The 20603-nt window shown below is 39.9% G+C and overlaps 1 protein-coding gene across 1 annotated transcript in view; it reads right to left on the reverse strand.

The window, feature by feature from the left end:
• Window positions 1-4045: 4045 nt before the first annotated feature.
• The window catches only part of Snoo (Sno oncogene), a 369317-nt gene continuing 352759 nt past the window's right edge, over window positions 4046-20603 (reverse strand). The window contains exon 2 of the mRNA XM_065234703.1: window positions 4046-7809. Coding sequence (XP_065090775.1) covers window positions 5929-7809 — 1881 coding nt within the window. The 3' untranslated portion in view covers window positions 4046-5928. The remainder of the gene's footprint in view (window positions 7810-20603) is intronic.

Below are 20603 nucleotides of genomic sequence, written 5' to 3' on the forward strand. Positions count from 1 at the left end.
ACTCAGGTTTATAAATCTGAAATGGTGTACCCTTACCCACAAATTTTAAAACTAGGGGTGTGAAATGTGTAGGTATTTACTACCGATAGTTCATGTCTTGACAGCTAGGGCCATGGCCCCTGCCAGCCAACCATCTTATTTATGCCTATGCTTACCGGATGTTGAGTGCACTTCCACCTGCACTGTACCCAGGCATGGAAAATCCATTTCGTGCATTCATGTAGGTACATTCAGTTACGTTTAACTTTTTTCTTGAACATAATTCCGTAATATAAGATATTAGCTACAGCTTTTGTTAAAATCAAATCTGTATCCCTTATGCATGACAAACTAGAGCGAGCCGAACTTGTTATTGTTTTTCAGTGAATGTAATTTACATTCACTAAAAACAATGGTGGATTCTGTCCGCCCTATCTTGCACTATTTGCACTATCGCACATCTTGCATAAAAGGTACTGATATGGGTTATTGACAAGAGTTGTAGTTAATATCAAAACCTTCAAAAACTTGGAGTATCATTTTGCGGAATTCTGGCGATGAAAAAAGTTAGAGGCAAATTAATGTAAATGATTTTCCATGCCTGACTGTACCTAAACATCATCCTCTGTTTGAATGAAAACTCAGACCATTCAAATCGAAACACCGAAATAGCTTCTTCGAATGGAAATCACTGTAACTGGATCAAGATGGAAGTATATATCGGTGGCCCAGTACTTACGGTCCGCTAGTGTTGGTGAGTTCTTTGCCGTACATGCCTATGAAAAGTTCACTATTTTGCCATAAGTAATGCCAAAACAAAACAATATACGGACGGATTTGGACCCGTTTCATACGACCGGAATGTGTATGCTGGTCATAAATGCCTTGCCAAAATGATTTCCTACGCAAGTGATCCATCTTTGATGTGAATTTCGCGAATAAACACGAGGACCGTTACTTAGAGCTAAACTTGCCATACAAAATCGTCATAGTTCATTTTAGAAAACAAACTAACACTTCTTCCTTGTGTGACACCTTTGTATAAGGTGCCTAGCAACCGGATGACGGTTGTTTTGTAATCAGATGATGCTCCTCTCGAATACAGTATGAACATTGATACGAGAAACGAACGGACCTCAATTGAAATACGTAATAGCCGGCGCCGGTGGTGTAGTGGTAAGCGTGACTGTTTTCTCACCCCAACAGCCGAGGTCGGTGAAATTTTTCTGAGGCATAAAAATCTCTGGTCATGTCTTCCTTCGGAAGGGAAGTAAAGCCGTTGGTCTCGGCCCATGTGTGTTGAAAATGGATGCGATATCCTACGCAGGTGTGGAAGAGCTGCCTTCCTGCACATTAGATTGCCGTAAATGGATGGCAATCGATGTCCGTCGGTGATTGGCACTAGATTGTGGAATAGAGACCGACGTTAAATAATAGAAATAAGAAGAAGAACTACGTAATACCAACAATCAATACGAAACTAACGATTTTAAATTGGCTCACTACTTGACTAGCCTATTGGTCCCAAGCAAACGATTAACGTACCCTATTCTAGTCGAAATTCTAGTACTACGCAATGTTTGTTTTGATTCGCTATGAAAGTTTGACAGATAAAATGAGGGGTTATTGGTTTTTCCTATGTTTCGAGGGGTGAATCATTAGCTTGGGACCGAAGAGAGTACCAGAGCTGAGCCAAAAAGTTGAGCACGTTATTTTGGGACCTTCTAGTCTTAGAGTTAACTCTATGGTAATACCATAGAGGTAACTCTAAGACCACTGGGTCCCGAAGAAAATCATTATTATTTTTGGCTCACTCAGTACCAGAACAACGGTCCCAAGCAGTCCCAAGCTATTTCACTCACCCCTGCATGTTCTGCATGAATCCACACACCCCTGATGTTATCTGTCAAACTTTCATAGCGAATCAAAACAAACATAGTGTAGTAATAGAATTTCAACTAGAATAGGGTACGTTAATCGTTTGCTTGGGACCAATAGGCTACTAAAGTGGTGAGCCAATTTAAAATCGTTAGTTTCGTATTGATTGTTGGTATAATTGCACTTGCCAGACAATAATACCAATGCAAAAATAGTACAGGCATCGAAAGCTCTCAATTAATAACTGTGGAAGTGCATGTAGAACACTAAGTTGAGAGCACCCAATAAGCTAATATGCGATATGCAATAAGCTTGACATGCGAAGAAGAAGAAGAAGAATTGAAAAAATTGATACCAAATTTTGTTTTCATTTTGCTGTACATTTGCTCTTCAGAAATATTTTGTTGCGGGTTTGTTTTCATTGCCTTAGCATAACAATAAATAGAATACTTGTTTTGTTATCAACAGGATAAATTGATATCAAATTTAGTTTTCAGTTAGCAGAAATAGTTTTCAATGTGATGTCACAAGAAGATGTTTTTGCTCTCAATTTTGATATTTTAACCGTTAAAACGACCAAAACGACAGCAACCTGAGTAATCATTAGCAGCGAAGTCACAACATCAAATTTAGATTTCAAATTCATCTCAGACTTCGCTCGGGTATTTATACCCTTTGTCAGTCAAAATTGGATTCCTAAGCAACAAAATTAAGCAATGACACCGATAATGACCATGCATCAGAATCCTAGTATTAACCACTTCAAACTATGGAACAACGAATAGAAGATTAGAAATCACATAGATGAAGACTAAAGGCCCAAACGCAATGTGGACGGAAGCGGAAAGGAAACGGAAAGTTTGACAGTTGTCACAAATGACTTCAAGATGCCTAACCGAAGTCGATTTTGTTCCAACAAGTTTTCAATCCGACAAGTTGGCTTACTCAGATCGGGCTTTTCCGCTGCCGTTGCCGTTCCGCTTCCGCTGTCATTGCGCTTGGGCCTTAACTAATTTTTCCTTGTTTCAAGATCATCCTCGGTGAACAAAGCCGATTCTTGTCACTATAAACAAGGCATACAAAGTATCAAGGACTAAGATGTGTTTCTTTGGTTGCTGAAAAATCCTGTCCCCCTAGTTTGAAGTAGTCAGGACAAGGAATCGGTGGTAGATCTTACATCCCGTAACGTACCACGAAATGGTGATCTACCCACGTTACGGGGTACCAAGTCTTACAATAGAAGGTTTTAAAATCCTAAAAAAATGCGTACATCATAATTACATGACCCCATACCGATAGAAAGACGTTGTAACTGATACATGAATCACGATAGCCTCACAATTTAAACTCGAAAGCTGAGCCTCATAATCAAAGGTATCAGTAGTCGTTATAAAAAAAGAAATTCAAGGAATTCACGTGAGAAAGGACAAAGTCATGTTAACCAAAAGAGTTGAATTCGACAGCGATGCGTATTTTCAAATGGATGACGCAGAAGATAATAATATTATTATTATTAACTGCGCTTAGGTTCCGGTAGTAAAGATTTGTTCAATGACTTACTCATCAACCAATCATTGCCTGTCTTCTAATGCAGTTTCTGGTTCATATCTGTATAGAAAATAAGTGAAAATTAAGTGAACAATCAACAAGGTATCGTTCATAGTCCGTAGAAGAGCCAATCTGCTACGCATAATAATTCTGTGCCTTAATGGCTCCATATTTCGCTATATTTTTAATATTGTTAATCTAAAAAAAGGCTGCTAAACATTGACGTTCGATTTACCGATTACAACCTACAGTTACAAAGAAGACCTAGAAAACACTATTCGCTAATCAGGTTTCTGTATCGATTCGCTAATTAAGTTCTAGGCAGTTCGTAATGTCGTTTTATGTTCAAATAAAGATAATTCACTCGGGACTCGGGATTTGAAACCATTGGAAGGAATATCCGCAACCTCGGTACAGTGTAGTCATTGGCAATAGGTTGACTCAAAGCAAACTTCCCACGTAGGCAAAGTCAGTTAAAGCTTCCTTTTTGTGTGTGTGTATGTGTGTTTCTTACGTTTGTCTAATTTCGATAAGATGGTGGAGGAACGAAGCATTGTGTGGTGCATGAGTTGGTGTGTGGACGATGTATGTGCGGACTAGATGTGAATGAGAAAAAGGGAAATAAAGAAAACTAAGCGGCTTAATAGTACGATAAAATTGCATTCCATTTTTATTAGTTCGAAAAAACATGAAATAATGATCACAAAACAAGTAGCAGTGTAGATGTATGCACTTTCTTAGCTGAACTCAAAGAACGCAGGAGTTGTACACCGAAAAGAATATGAAGTAAAATTTTGCTGATTTGCTTGCTTTCGCTTTTTAAAGTAGGAGGATAAATAAATAAATAAAAAATTTAATATCATAACCGTGGCCTGATTGAAACGCGAAAATACAGACTTAAACGTATGCGTTAAGGATGCTAGTTTGTGTTCGGTTGATCTTTTTTGAAAAGAGAACCCGATGGCTAGTTTGTGTAGATTTCTCTTTTTGTTCTGGTACGTTTTTTACGTTTTTTGCTTCAACGCGTGGGTGGAAGCAGATCGACAGATGTTACTTTTTTTTTGTTTTTGCTTGTTGTATGTAGAAGTAGTTGTTGTAGTAATAGTAGTAATAGTAGTAGTAGTTGGCGTCACTTAAGAAGAAAGTTATTCAAAATAAGGAGTACGTAGTTCGATTTTTTAAACCAAACATGTTTTCTTTTTTTAAAGGTGAACACTTTTTTGAAAAGCGATTACGTTACTTTTTTTTTCTATCTCTCTTTTCTCTTCTTGTATGTTACTTAAACATGCGCGTTTGCGTGTGTACCTAAATGAGTTTCGTTTCTAAACATAGTAAGAGGCATTTTGAATGCCAGTTGTTTTGTCGTGGCAAATAGATCAAGGAAACAAAAGTAAAAAGTAAAAAAAATGTACAATGTTGATGTCCTGCCTAATAATCTGCAGAAAACTGATGCGGGTGTGTTTGTATGAATAATTTATGCACAGAAAAAAAAATGATAATATGTACTTGGTATCGTTGAAGACATAACAGGTAGGAGGCAATTACATGAGTGTGTATGTAGTAGATGAGAGGTGAGTTTGACTGACCACTAGGAAAAAAAAAGTTGTTTGAAAAGAACACAAAACTTGCTTTCGACGGTAAGTTTTCTTTTTACTGCTGACTATTTACATTTAGAGTGGGGGCGTTTCGCTACTGGTAGAACGATCTGTTTAAAATAAAGTTAATCTTTATACAAGACACTACGCAAGACTTTGAAAACCACTTAGTGGTTAAGAATAATATTTTTGAGTTCTTCTTAATCGGTTCTTCTATCCATATAATTTCTTGCAAGTGTTATTTTTTCGTTTCGACATTGTGTTAGTTTTTTTGTTTCGCTTTGCTTTTTTTTCGACATGACTAACGTATGTTTGTTTTTGTTTATTTTTTTCTTAACACAATAGTCTTTCACTTTTAGCTCTTTTTGTTTGTTTTTGCTTATTTTTTGAGTTGGTTACCTTCTCAACGAACAACTACATTAAATTATGAATGTAAATCGATTTCTCAGCGAATAAGAATTTGTAAACCTCTTACATTTTGTTTTGCGTTTGCTCTTCAAATTTGTATCAGTTGCTTTTTTGCTTTGTAATTTCTTTGTTTGTTGGCTTACGGTATGGCCTTACGATCTAGTTTTATAATGGTTTGTTTTTCGCCTAAAAATAAACAAACAGAAATTATTTGGTGGGAAAAATATCGACAATGAAGCTTAAAAATTTCTACTTTACAATGCACGTTCGCGATCACCGGGAAGGTGATCGAACCTAAAACAAAGTTTGAGTACGGATTGAACTGGCGCTTTGATGCGTTTCACCGTCAGCGCCACAGTGCTCGGTATCTCGAAACATCAACCTGCGTGTTGGGAGACGACGTAGCACTGTTTCTCGACGTGATTGATCGCATCTCTGACGAAAACGAAACGCGAGAGAGTTTGTCCGTGCTCTCAATCTCTACGTATCACCCTTTTTATCAAAGGTAGATGATGAACTATCAGTTATTAGCACTTTTGATGATCTCCTTGCTGGTGGCGGCGATGCAGGCAGGCTTGCTACTGCCGGAGCCGTTTTCCAGCACCACTGAGCTGGCTGATGGCGAATTCGTAGACGCATTGGATGCCGTTGAAGCCGCTGACGCTGGTCTGGAAGGAGGTCGTGGCGATGGTGACGCTATCACTCCTGTGACGCCATTGGCCGACGGAGAATCTAGCGGTTGCTGCTGCAGTTTGTCATCATCTTCATCCATTGCGGATGGGTCCGATTTTATACTGGTAGCACTAATTGACAGACTGGCTGGAATCAACGAAGGAGGTGGCGGTGGAGGAGGTGGTGGTGAATGAAGCATCAGCACAGAATCATCCGGACTTCGGCGGAGGCATTTCTTCAATGGTTTCATGATGTAATCGGTTTTCTGCGGAAAACTGTTCCGCCGTTCGATTTTCTCAATCACGATTTGGCTGTTGCTGCTGTTGGAAGCTAACGAGAGAGGTGAGGGTGGTGTCGATGACGGAGCGGAACCGCTGGCCACGGCAGCCGCACTGGCAACAGCGGCCAGTTCCTGCTGGTGCTGCTGCTGCATCTGCAGGGCATTGGCCTCCGAGGTGGCTATTTTAATGAGAGATCGATTCAGCTGCTGCTGGAGGTGATGCACTTGCTGTTGCAAACTGTCTTTATCCCGCTGCAGCTCCACTATTAAGTCCTCCTTCTGTTTGTGATCCTGTAGTAACCGTATCTGGTCGTTTCGGATTTGTGCCGTTTCCTGAATGAGTAGTTTGAAAATGTGCAATATCTGGTCTCGCGTTTCATGTGCAACGTCTTTCATCACCTCTCCGATGATTTCCAGTGGAGGCATCGAGTTATTGCTACTGTCCGGTTCACCAGCTAAGCTGTCATCATCGGTATCGGTGGACAGCTCAAACTCGGGATTGCCTATGATGGGCGCACCTGGTAGCCCTAGCGGAATAGCTCCGTTCTTCAGGATAACGGCCGGCGGTGGATGAGATCGATGATGAAGCATATCCTCGTTCAGAATAGGCGTCCTTCGCGGCGATGGAGGACTGATCTGCTCTTTAACCAGCAGCTTTGGTTTCTCTGAGATGCAACCGTTCATAATGGTCATATTGACCGCAGGAGGTACAGGTGAGGTGGATGAAGTAATTTCGTTTGACCCGGAGTGGTGCACGTCCGTCACTGGACTGTATGGCATTGGAACGGATTTGATCGGTCCTCCCAGTAGAGGACCACCCACTGGCGGAAGCGATGGAGACCTCGACAAAGAAGGTACTCGAAGCCCAGGGGACATTTCAAGCGGTGGCGTCGAGGGTCGTTCCTGTTTGATCTTCACATCGCACTTTATCACCGACCGTGGTATCACTTCCGCTGGAGGTGTCGGAGGACTCTCCTGCTTAATTTGTACATCACACTTAATTACCGATCGTTCCTTCTCCCGTTCCCGTTCCCGTTCCCGATCTCTTTCCCGTTCCTTACAGAGTATCGTCTTCCGTGGCGCTAGTGCCACATTTGGCTGGAAACTTCTTTCGAATTTGTCGCTCTCCGATAACCGTACAACACTTTCCGGGTTCTGTAACACCGGAGGCTCCTGACTCAGTCCGAGAATTCCACCGGACGAGCCGGTTCCTCCGATCACCCCTCCACCGTTGAGCATTCCGTTTCCATTGAACGCCATGGCGTGCTGTAGTAGCAACTGCTGTTGTGCGTACTTTTGTGCTTTTTGCGTCCACGGCCGAAATGCTGAACTGGGCTGGCGGCTGCTGTGGTACAGACTGGCATCGTTGAGTAGCTTTGGTTTCTTGAGTGGAATGTCACTGAGCGGTTCCGTCTTGATCGTCACCAGTGGGTTGCCGTCGTCGATGCCCTGGAATAGGAGAAAGATATGGGTACGTTAGTTGGTTGAGGCTACAGGGTTGAAATATAGGTTGAAAAGGCATTAAATGTTGTTTGGAGTATTGACATAACAGTATACTGCCTATAAAAGCATAACTGTTCCATTTTTGCTTGAAATTTTTGTAAAAAAATAAAAATTGGAATTCATATGGGACAGTTATGCTTCTATGAGCAGTATTGGTACTTCATACATTGTTCGCTTTCATAAGGTTTAGGGCTTGAAGGTCTTTCTGCATTTGGATGGAACAGTACAATTAAGCATTTAGGAAGTCCGCCATGGATAAAGAAACCAGAGATCCTTCCATGGCACATCAAAAGAACACAGGTAACCGTAAATGATTTGAAAGATAGGCCATGACATGTCCAGAGAAACTCCAGGGTCAATGACCCTGAGGTCAGATCTAGTAAGTCTCGTGATTTAGTATTGTAGATTTGGAGGCAAATCCAGAGGTGCCCGAGAACTTCTAAGAAGATCAAGTGATTCGAATTATAAATCAAAATTGTTCCGATTTGCCTTTAAACAAACTGCATTACAGCGACTGCTCTTGATGTTTCCCAGATAATCTGCGTAGTACCGTGAACCCACCTCATATTACATCAAAGACGGTCTTCAGGCTCTCCAGTGTAATCATGCAACGACAGTAGCTACTAAATTCTCAAATCCATGCATGTATTCCATGATATCCAAAACAAACAGCATAAAAACTGATCAAAAGAGGTTCTGTTTATGTTGAGAGGGATATGCACAAAGAGAAGACAGAATGACTTTCAAACAGATTAGCTTGGGACCGAAGAGAGTACCAGAGCTGAGCCAAAAACTTGGGCACGTTTCTTCGGGACCTTCTGGTTTTAGAGTTACCACTATGATAATAGCATAGAGGTAACTCTAAGACCAGAAGGTCCCGAAGAAAGGTGCCCAACTTTTTGGCTCAGCTCTGGTACTCTCTGGGGATTATGAATAGAACCAGAGGCGAACCAGCCAAAGGCTAAAAGCCTCTTTAATAAAGAAAACTAAACTAAACTAAACTATTATGAATAGAATTACAAGGAACTCTAAAGCAAACTGGAAGGAATTTCAAGGAACATTCTAAGGGAATTCTGAGGAGGTTTTAATGTGAATCAACCCTACGGCAAACTTTATGATGATAGGGCTACAAAAAACTAAACCTCATGTTGTACGTTAGCACACTCAATAGTTGTCTTGAAGACCGATTCCAGTTTGACAGTATCTACATTTATTTTTATAAAGCGTTCAACAAGGTACCGCAAGAGTTGACTCTAAAAAAAGTTGGAACGATTAGGATTTCCTGGTTGGCTGGTGGACTGGTTCGCTCCTATTTCCACGGAAGATCTACCTACGTTAAGCTTGAATTCATGTGTTCAGGAAGCTACGAGATGCCATCTGGTGTACCGCAAGGAAGCCATCTTGGTCCGTTAATTTTTATTCACTTCGTTAATGATTTATGTCACCGGTTACAATCGCATTGGTTCATGTACGCCAAGAGTACCTTAGAGTTTTCAGAATCAACCGGTGTATGGCTGATTGCGTTGCTCTTCATCAAGACCTTTAAACTGTAACTGGTGCCTTTGAATGGGATGGAGATGAACGCTATAAAATCCAAAATTCAGTAGAGGCAGTAGGGTGGTTGTTGCGTGCTGTACCATCTTCAGCATTGTTGACGGTTACTTCTATTCAATTTTCATACTGTCGGACTCTAACGGAACTATCCACCTACCCTCTTCTAAAGATCATTCTCTAGCTAATAAATTATCACACTAAAGCTTCATGTTAGCATTTCCAACCAACTCTACTTTTATTTATTTTCTGTACTGCGCTAAATCAATCGAGTAGAAATAAGAAAGGATGTCGGTTCCGCGCTCGATTAATCGTTAATCGATTAATTTGACTTTTAGGCATCCCTAGAAAATAGTGTAATTTCATGTTTTTTTGGTGGTCCTTCGAAAATGTCGAACAGCAGAATGGCAACCAGCAAGTGTAACCCAAAAACCAAAAGCATGGCGATGCTTTTTTTCATTGCTGTGACGACGACTGAATTAAGGGGCTTAGAAGCAGAGGGGTGAAAGTCAATTCTTTTCATCGATTTTCTCTTTTGATGACCATGGCTTCACTAACCTATTTCGCACTATTTCTGCTATGCTCTTCTATCATCCAGAACAACAAACGTATCAATGAATGTGTTTGCCGTCGAGTTAGTAACGAAACAGAAAGTCGATGAAGAGAATCGATCAAAATCACTTGCACAGCTGCTTCCAAGTTTGGTTACAAGATTACAACTCTGGAGAGCATTTTGTGTAGACCTGTGCGCCGATCAAAATATTTTCGGTGGTGGCGTGATATGTTGTTTTCTGTCGGCGGCGGCGTGGCGGCGTTGGTCGGCGTGAGATTATTTTTAATGATTTAGAAAAAATACTATCCAAACCAATGGACGAAAAATGCTACCCACATTTAAGTTCAGATTACTCACAATCGCTAAAACGTAGGTCACTCATAGTATGAGTAAATTTTCCGACACTTTCCTGAGGAAAACTTCTCGAATATAGGGAAAATTTAAGAAAATTGTACACAGGTCAGAAGTGTAATAGTAGACAGACTAAAACCACAATCAGTTTTCCTCATATTCGAGAAGTTTGCCTTGGAAAAGCATCGGAAAATTTACTCGTTCTATGAGTGACCTACGTTTTCGCGAATTTGAGTAACCTGTACTCAAATATGAGTAACTCTTACTCAATTTTAAGCCGTTCTCATTGGGCGTGCATGCGGAATTTGTTAGGAAAGGATGTAAAGTGCTTGTTAACAGGGGGTGGAGTCGTATGGCAAAATGTGACAACCCTTTAATTAAGTATAAGAAAAGTACGTTATGTAGGGGTGGATAGTATTTAAAAGCAAGCAATCTGATCCAATACGCAAAATTTTATTGGGCCCTAGGAATTCTTCATTCAGCATTACACGTTATTAATATGTTGATAGCGATAAATTATATGCTTTTATTACTCTGATACATATTTGAATCTACAGGCTTGGTAGTCATATAACTTTTTGTTTAAGTACTTGAAGATGACGTCTTTCGGATATACGTAGAATCCCGCACAAGATTAAAAAAGGTCAAATATCAACGTGCTGTTAATAATAGTCACTTATTCACATTTATGTAAATCTGATCCTCGTCAGTAACCCACTGCTTACTGCAAAACTTTATTTTTGCAAATGCTGTTATTGTCATGAATAAAGATTGTTTTATCGACATTGTTAGGGTGGATGCTTGACCGACGTCCAGATACGGTCAGCCCAGCTATGTTAAAAACTCGTTCACTTGGCTGCCAACCAAGGATACTGCAGCTTTCTAATTTTCCAAAAGCATAGAATATCTCCATCTACAACGATGTTCGGGTATGACGTAATGTGCAGGATCTATAGGTGAGGCAGAAGGAAACTCTACTTCACTGTTTCATTCATCCGGTGTTTTCGTCGGATCGAGAGAAAGAAAAAGTCAGCTAGTTTCCTTCTGCCTCACCTAAAGGTCTCGCTCATCGAGACGAAACCACTAAACTGAGTTTTTTGACATTTGCTCAGCGCACCAAAACACTATCTCGAACAAGTGCGAAGAGGAGGAAAAATAATAATTCATCCACGGGACAGACGTCAAATGTTTCCTCTAAAGCTGGGTTTAGACAGGGCAACTCAATTTATCAAGTCAGTTGAATTCAACTGATTTGAACGCGAATTGAACCTGTAAACCATGATATTCAACTGACTTGATCAACTTACTTGAATTGAAAAAAAGTTTAACCAGGCTCAACTTTTCAAGCCAATTGAATTCAACTGAGTTGATCATTTGACTTGCCTAGTCCAAACCCAGCTTAAGGGATTTCACAAATTTACTTATTAACTGGTCTATAAATGTATAGCCCACAACATACTTGAACAACACATACGAACTTTTGCGGCTGTATTGCATATTTTATAGCTGTCACTTACACCGCATGTGTTTGTTTTGCGTTGGTTGTAAGTGTGTGAGTGAAACATAGTAGACAACAGAAAAATGCTGGCTCAGCAGCCACTTGGATACATCCCTGTGTGCTAGATAGAGAAAGTGCAACCAAACGTCAAAAAACTAAATGACAATCACTGCCTCATGCACGCTCCTTTGAAGTTACTCAAGAATGAGTCAGACGTACTCATTTTCATAACTCCTTTTGAAGTGTCAAGTCACGAGTAGTTGTGATTTGTGAATTTGAGTAACATTGACTCAACAATAAATACATAAAGGTGCATCTCAATTTTGAGTTTTCAGTCCATTTGTTGACTCAAAAAAAAAAAAAAAAATGTAAAATCACGAAGTTTGCCTTTCTGTCGTGGAAAATTGTTTCGAAAGAATTCATCCGAAAATGGAGCAAATTTCAGCCGCCGTGGATGCGGAAACGTACCGTACATTGAGAGGTAATTGTTTTGCATTGTGTTTGCTATAAAATAAAATGCTTGATTAAAATATTTTTCAGTTTTTGGTTTATTAATCCTAAAGAAAAAAAGAAAAGAAACGAAATGTTTGCCCATCTGTGTGTTTTTGACTCATTTCCCTATATTTTGGATATTATGGGAATAAGTAGAAATACCTCATCAACAAATACCTAGCCGTTTTACTCAAAATTCAGTTCTGGCTATTTAGAGTAGATCTGGTTTTAGTTAAATTGAGTGGTTTTTCACTCAATTTTGAGTAGCCACGAACGAGCGTGCACACAAGTTCTAATTTCAACGCGTTCAAGATGCAATTTACCTAAAAGATGTTAGGGATTCTTCATCGGCGTGACATAAATTTATTCGGCGGCGTGAACCGTTTTACTGCGGCAGCGCGCCGGCTCAATTTCATCGGCGGCGGCGGCGTATGAAAATCATCGGTGGCTGCGGCTCGGTGTACAGGTCTAATTTTGTGTGGTCTTTTGGAGCGTGTGCTTCTGAATATTGCGATGAGTGTGGAAAATGTTACGCAATTGAATCCTCCTTATTCGCACACGCCCGAAGATCGGAGGCGAATGCCACTTCGAATCGTTTCGTCTACTAACGACTCTCTGATGACAGTGTTGAAGAAGCTTGAATACTACATCGACATGTTTCGTCTAGAAACGATTGCAATGCTATCGATGCGTAGAAATATTTCTGATCGATTGGTGATAAAATTATTGAAATTGATCCAGGGGCAGCTGAGTTATTAACGTTAAAAATCTTTCATAATTTCGTTACATGTTCAATTTTCGGTTTTCACAAAGTGTACCCCATATAGAAATCACAGACGTAGACCTAAGTCAAAAAAAAAAATCCCGATTGTTTTCAAATCCCGGTTCATTCCCGGTGCTCCCTGTTTTCCCCAGTGGCCACCCTGCAAGAAGATCTGTAGCCCTCTAATCGGTATTGTTTTCAAAGAGTTTCCAGAACTGTCTTCAAAGACATTCAGAACCATACTCGGATTTCTTTTTATTTAGCCAGGAATTCCATTGGACGTTCTTTTGAAGTCTTCTGAACTCGTCGGTGTTTGAGTGGTAAGCGTGAAGGCTTTGTCAGCCCTGGTGGGTCTGAGTTCAAGCCCAGAAAAATCTCTGGGCACGTCATCCTTCGGAATATCCTACTCGGAAAAAAATCCGTTCCTATATTCTTGAACGGCAGCCGTGAACTATACTTCACGGTCCGCGCGTGAAAGGAAATGTACACCGTGAACTATAGTTCACGAATATGGGGACAGATTTTTTGCGAGTCTAAATAGCGTTGGCTTGAACAACACAATCAGTCAGCCGACGGAATCCGCTGATTAATTCCTGGCTAAAACGGATCCCATTTAGTGATAGAAAGGAAACGTTCCTGGTTTAGATAGTTTTACTATACTCAAGGCATCTAGTACTACACAAATTCCTGAGGGCACGTCCCTTCCTCCGGAACCCACACCACACCGAACTGCAGGGCAAACCTTCAACCGTATATCGTTGATAATGACCGTCCGATAGAACCAGTTCAATTATCGAGATCATTGCGCTCGTCCTCCTTCCTGATTATAAAAAAGCGATGACGAATGCTGAACGGGATGCTTCGTTCTGCTGTTGGTTGGGAATCCTCCTCGGATGCATCCATGGCGGATCACACATCATCACCATTCACCACAATGAGAGATGAAATAAATAAGACGTGCACACATCTACAGGGAACGGGAAGGCATTTCCCGTTGTTCATACCTACTGCCAAATGGCGGCGCGGGGCAATGATGTGCGAGTTGTGTATATTTGTATGATGGCCGGTGATAAATGGTTCAGTTCCCTTTCTTGCAGCAATCATCGCCACCGCCACCGTCGTCCGGTCCAACTATCCGCACTGCACATCACAGACAGAGAACTTGAACCGGCGCGGACAATCCATTCCGGATGATAATGGGTGCGCACATTTCTCGGTGCATCGAGTGTTCGTTTGAGGGAAAAATTGTGACCATTGCGCGCTTTTGAACCACATCTTATGGAAGCAGCAGCAGCATGATTGGCGTTGTCGTCGTCGTCGTCGTCGTCGTGATGTTGAGCAAGATGGCGATGGGTGATTACAGAAATACCTTCAGATGGATAACAAGAGAGGAAACTCGTTGTGATAACTCAATTTGTGAAATTACTGTTCCCTTTCCGGGGAACCGGGTACACTAAAGACCACAGGTGAGCGATTCGTTTCGCAGCTCTACATCGTGGTGGAAGGAGGTGTGCACCTGAAAAGATTCCCGGTTCGGCCGAGGTATTTCCTCCTTATTTGGCGCGAGTTGGCAATGACCGATAAATTAGCGGTGTCGATTGTGCTGTTGCACTCGGTCATATGGCCATTCGGAGCACATGTGAAGAATTTCACGGAATGATGACCGGTGATTGGACGAATGATATCTATTTATCTTGGTTCACTCAAATTGCAGGCTGGCCGGATTAAATTCAGGCATTGAATCTAATAAATGCACTAATCAACAACAAGCGTCTTCGTTAAAAACTAACATGATTGTACCGTTTAAATCAGAAATATTTAATAATTTTTAATTTGGTCGACACACACACACAAATTGTACAACTCAAATACTTGCAAATACTTTCTAAAGAAGCATAGACCATGAACCATATTGGTAACACTGTATCTCTTAAGAATCTTAAGCTATCATTAAATAAAAAAAAAATGCAAGCATGTTGCAACATCTAGCAAGGACACGCAAAACCAACATTACAAAACCATATCGCATACTAATCATTAGCAACAAACTTGTACAGAGCGGTTTCACCTCGCAAACACAAATAGATTCCAAAACAAATTGATAATCATCAAGATTTAAAAAGCACGATAATGATAACGAAATCAAAAATCCATAAGAAGTAAATCGACACGTATACATATTCCATCGGACGCTAATGATACAGTCCGTGTACCATTTTCGTATCGTTCCGACTTTTTCTCACGCAATACGATCGTAAAGACCGACACTACCCCTCCCCTCCTACTCGTTCTCTTCTATGCGGAATCATTATCCACGTCTTGAGCTTATACAAAGTTGCAAACGGTGCTGTCCCCGCTGATTAAAAGTGTCCATTATCAACCTGCACCTAATTGCCGTTGAATGTGTCGTCATTGGCGTGTGTTGCATCGCCTTTCTGCATCTCTTTTCATGTTCCTGCTCGGAGCCGACACCGTCCTTCCCTGCTGCAGCATATTATGGGCGCGTCAGTCACACGTGGATTCCGAACATGCCTCTCGATCTCCTGCTATAAAAGCTTCCTCCCTGCATTTTTATGAGAGGAAGGAATATTTGCATACAGCGCTTAAAGTGCGCTTTACCACCCCACCCATTCCAAGCGATAGTCCCTCAAACCAGTTGAAATGCAATTTAATTAACGACAGTGTAAAATGTGTTTAAAATTGATTCCGATGGACATAAGTTAACCGATTCGATTGGTGCTATTTTAAATTGCCACATTCAGCCTGGGCATAGGAGTCAGTGGGTGAGAATCAGTCGGTGGAGGGGTGGGGATAATTTGCAACATTTTATCGGTCGTATCACAGCTCGTTCAAGTGTCTCTGATGGGCTAGCGAGATGTTTGGTAGGTTTTTTATATTATTAAGCCGTTTCCGTTGTGGTTTTGTATGTTGAACATTCTTGTTTGCTGATTTAGGATAAAGAGAACACTGTTGCTCGGTGCGTCGTTGATCTCAATCTATCAAATTAGATCAGACTGATTCATGGATTGAGCTCACATCGATAGCTTTTAGTCGTGCTATTTAAACAAGTTACGCAAAAAAGAAGCTTATATTAAGTTAAGAAAGTTTGAATGGCTGCTCTATCAGGAAAATCAGCAACACCAGGAAAAAGTCAGGAATGGATCATATCATTCAAGTAGTTTGAAATGACGTTTCCCACCACTCGAACTTTATTGTGTAACAAAATTTTGATAGTTTTTCTTCTATTTACAACCTCGAGAAAATAAGGTCTTATTTATGCAAAGTTAGAAAAATCTGGAATTTATTGCTTAATTTCTCTAAATCGCTGGAAAAAGGTCGTCCCAAAACTGCTCGACAGTACATATTATTAATTTCAAAAATTCATAAAATATTTTAAATGGATTAAAAAGCTTTAAATGACGTTTCTTACCCCTTGAACTTAACCATGGAGCAATATGTAGAGACTTTTTCTTCTAGAACTTCAAGAGGGTTTTGTTAATGATAGGCCTAAACTTATAGCCTCATTTCCTTAAAATCACTGGAAGAAGAACGTGCAAGAACTGCTCGACTATATCAGGCGTAATATTTGAAAATGCTTTTGTAACCAAAACTTTTAAGGCAAGTTCCATACGAACCGAAAAACGCCCACGCAAACCAATACCACTATCGAAAAGGGGAGAATTTCCTCTAACTGATGAAGTTGTTGGTTTGTGTGGGCGTACTTCGGTGTAAAGGACATACAACTTTTGTTAACAAAAGGTTTTGTGCCGTTTTAAAATGTTATGCGAGGTATGATTAATTAGATTCGTTGAGACAGGTAGCATGACATCTCCAAAATAATTCCAATTTTCTAATTTGCGTTTTCAAAATGCAGAAAATGAAGATAAATTTTACATCTCAGCCATACATATTTACACCTTGTTGCAGCAAATTTGTTGTTAGATGCAATTCCCCCTTGAAACGAGAGTTAAATAATTGCATTATTTATAAATATTTTAATATCCAAGTTTCAAATAAATTTCGAAATATTCCTATTAACCCAAATGTACGCTTTATGTATAAATGTAGACCATTATCTTTTATGTATACCAGCGTCATGGTGCGGGTTTGAATCAAGCGCCAGGTTTCAAAATAGCGGCAGATAACGGCTCCCAGACATGTGACAGATTCTGACAGTGTCCTTATAGGCTCCCGGAGGAGACCGAAATTATTTGGCACCCTTGGGTCCAAGCCATAAACGACATAATGGGACAGGATACTACCATCGTATGGGTATCCGGCCATTGCAGAATAACAGGTAATGAAGAGGCTCACCAGCTTGCCAACCTGGGAAGAAACTCTTCATTGACCACTTGCAAAGTTCATGCTTCAGATAAAAAAAACTGTAGCTAAAGAATACTCTCTGGAATACATGGGCTATTGAATGGTAGCAGACGGGGCAATACTTCCTCTGCAAATAAAACCCGACCTGAATAACTGGAAGGACCAGAGAATTTTGTCCAGACTCAGACTCAGGACCGGACACACCAGAGCAACCCACGACTTGGCAGTACGAACCGACTACCACAAACAATGTGATTTTGGAAATCTTGGGTGCGTTACGCAAACATAGCTCATGACATCATGAATATTATTCATGGTGTATTTTCATAACATGAAAATACCATATTTTCATGAAATCATGAGTCAAAGGTATCAAAAGTTCTGAATTTTAACCATCGAGTAAATCTCCCCTCGTTTAATATTGAGCTATAATTGGCATAAAGAGCGATATTGTTTACAAGCCTGTATACAAGATGGCAGATTTATGCGATATTTTGCTTAAATCTACATTAAATATCGTGTAAATTTACGCCAAATCTAGCGTTAATTTCGTGTGCGTTATATATCGCAGTGATTTACATGAAATTTTCATACGGTGTAGCCCATCAAATGAGCAACAACCCCGTAATCTAAAATGCGTGCAAAATGTACAACATATCAGTAAAACCAAATAATGTATGCCAGAGACCTACACTTATATCACACGCGATGATATGATTGAAATCGTGTCACACGATCTTACACGCCTTTTCTCATGATATGAAATCCAGTCTACATACAGCTTTTATTGCTGATGTTAACTCTCCAGCAGGACTGTTTTCAATATTCTCGGCTTCAGCTCCAGATCATCAGCTCAGATCCGGATCTGGAGCTGAACCGTGAAGAATACAGGGGGCGACCCCGATGTAGTGGTAAGCATCCATACCATTCACGTCAAAGTCACGAGTTCAAATCTCACCCCCGGACAAGACACGAATGATCCAAGAGCGTTAAAGTGACTAAAATAATAAGATGTGAAGAGCTGGTAGGCTCCGAGAGCTGGACGGGTCCGAGAGCTGGATGGGTCCGAGAGCTATCATCCTAAACAGCTTCCAGTGAATCTTCCGGTCGATGATTCGGATCCGGAGCTGAGCTATGAGGTGGAGAGCTGCATTTCGTTTTTCGGTTGTTTGCTTATGTGCGGATCTTCCGCTACCCCAGAGAATGATGGGAGGAGAGTTGAGAGCACCTAGGCTGGAGAAATAACATCAGCAATAAGAGCCGGGTACGTAAATACATTGGATACTACCAGTAGAAATTTAACATCGTGTAACACATGTACGTATATGTCTCTCTCTCATATAGCCGCTTGGAAGTTTGCTTTTAGCGTGTATGCTATTGATCAGAAGGCACATCTTGTATTACGCACGCATCTTGGTTTAAGTGGTGGCTGGTCAACTAAGTATGTGGAGTAAGTGGAGTAAAGAGTTGTTTTTTTTTAAAGTTCCGCTATAAGTGATGCATTGAATGGTTTAGACTTGTGATATCAATGAGCTGATGAGCTGCGGTTTCTAAAAAATGAACCGCGGGTCATCTGCTCACTGTAGTGAATCGGGTCTTTAGAACAGCTTGGGAGCGGATCACCCATCTCTACTATGCGCCGCGGTTCACGGCAGTGCTCCCAGCGGCAACAGTATTGCTCACACTTAGAAAAATTGCTGTAAATTTAGGTGCTCTGAGACTGACGTATACGGGCGACATAAAATTGAGTCATAATAGACAGCTTAATCAAACGTACTTTCGAACTTTTCATCCTCGGAGCACTTAATTTTACATTACATGTTTGTTTACGTCTCATCCTTCATGTCAAAGATGTATTCCGTCACGTGTAAAATTAGTTATTTCTAAATGTGAGTCATAAGATTATCAATCTCTTAAACAATTAATAACTATTTAATTTGACGTTTGGCTGAAAACCGATCTTCCAAAAAGATGTAGCGTTATAATTTACCATAAGAATAGCTATAGAACCTGTTAACAGTACAATATGGAAAAAGGCTAGAAGACAATGAACAACAAGTTTGGATTTCCCATAGTAATTTCCATATACACTTCAAATAGTTTGTGTCAAGTCAGTTTCTTACCAAATTAGTTTCAATTTTTTGAGGCTAATCAGAACCCGATTTGGAACCGGTTAAGCACAGCTCCGAAAAAAAAAAATTACGTTTTGATTTTTCTAAAAATATTGAAAAAAAGTATCAAAAATCTAAAAAATCACATTTTTTCTAATTTTTTAAAGAAAATTCACGTGCAAAAACATGTTTTATAAGTCATTATGGCATAAAGTTGGACTCAAAAAACCACAAAACATCAACTTTTCGGTTTTTCTGAGAGTCCAATTTTTTTTCATGATGGGATAGAAAAAAAATTTTTGCATGTAATTTTTGACAAAAATCTAAGGAAGAAATTGATTTTCTTGGATTTTTGATAATTTTTCCCAATATTTTTAGAAAAATAAAAACGTACCGAAAATATTTTTTTATTTTTGGGCCGATGAGCTTCCCCTTAAAGGGCCAAGTCAAACCCTGGCACTATTTCGTCTCACAATTTCAACCCAATCCAGTACATTCCTCAAAGACATATTAAAAAAAAAATTCAAAACGATTGCAGACCTAACAAAGTGAACGTTATTGGTATTTATTGATCGTTTATTTTCCAAAAGTTACCTAGAACCGACAAACACTAAAACTTCTTTTAAATCAAAAAAAAATGAATTCAACATCGGTGAAATTTCAATAAAATATCTAAATGCCTAAATGTCCTACACTCGCCAAAATGTCTCATATACCTTTTATACGTTGAAATGATAAAAATGCCCTGGAATCGCTAACATGAATTTCAAAACGCTGCAATCGCCAATATGAACTTTTGAAAACTTCAAAATAGCGCGTAATTTAAAAAACGCCAAAAATAACCTACAAAACGCCAGTACATCAAAAAATTACGTTGTAATTAGTAAATCAAGTCATAAGCTTATGAATTTTGGTTCAAACCTTTGTATGACTAAGAGGTGGAACCATCATAATCGTAAATAATTTCGAAGCACGAATATTTAAGGTTAATCGAGAAACAATAATTACTCATCCCATTCCAAAAGCTCATTTTGAAGGATTCATTTTAAGAAAATTTAAATTGTTTCGATCAATTTTGTTGAAAATTTATTTTAACTT

This window comes from Ochlerotatus camptorhynchus, unplaced genomic scaffold (genome assembly GCF_037179485.1).
Source record: "Ochlerotatus camptorhynchus isolate MF236.1 unplaced genomic scaffold, CSIRO-AGI_Acam_v1.1 ptg000038l, whole genome shotgun sequence".
NCBI classification, from domain to species: domain Eukaryota; kingdom Metazoa; phylum Arthropoda; class Insecta; order Diptera; family Culicidae; genus Ochlerotatus; species Ochlerotatus camptorhynchus.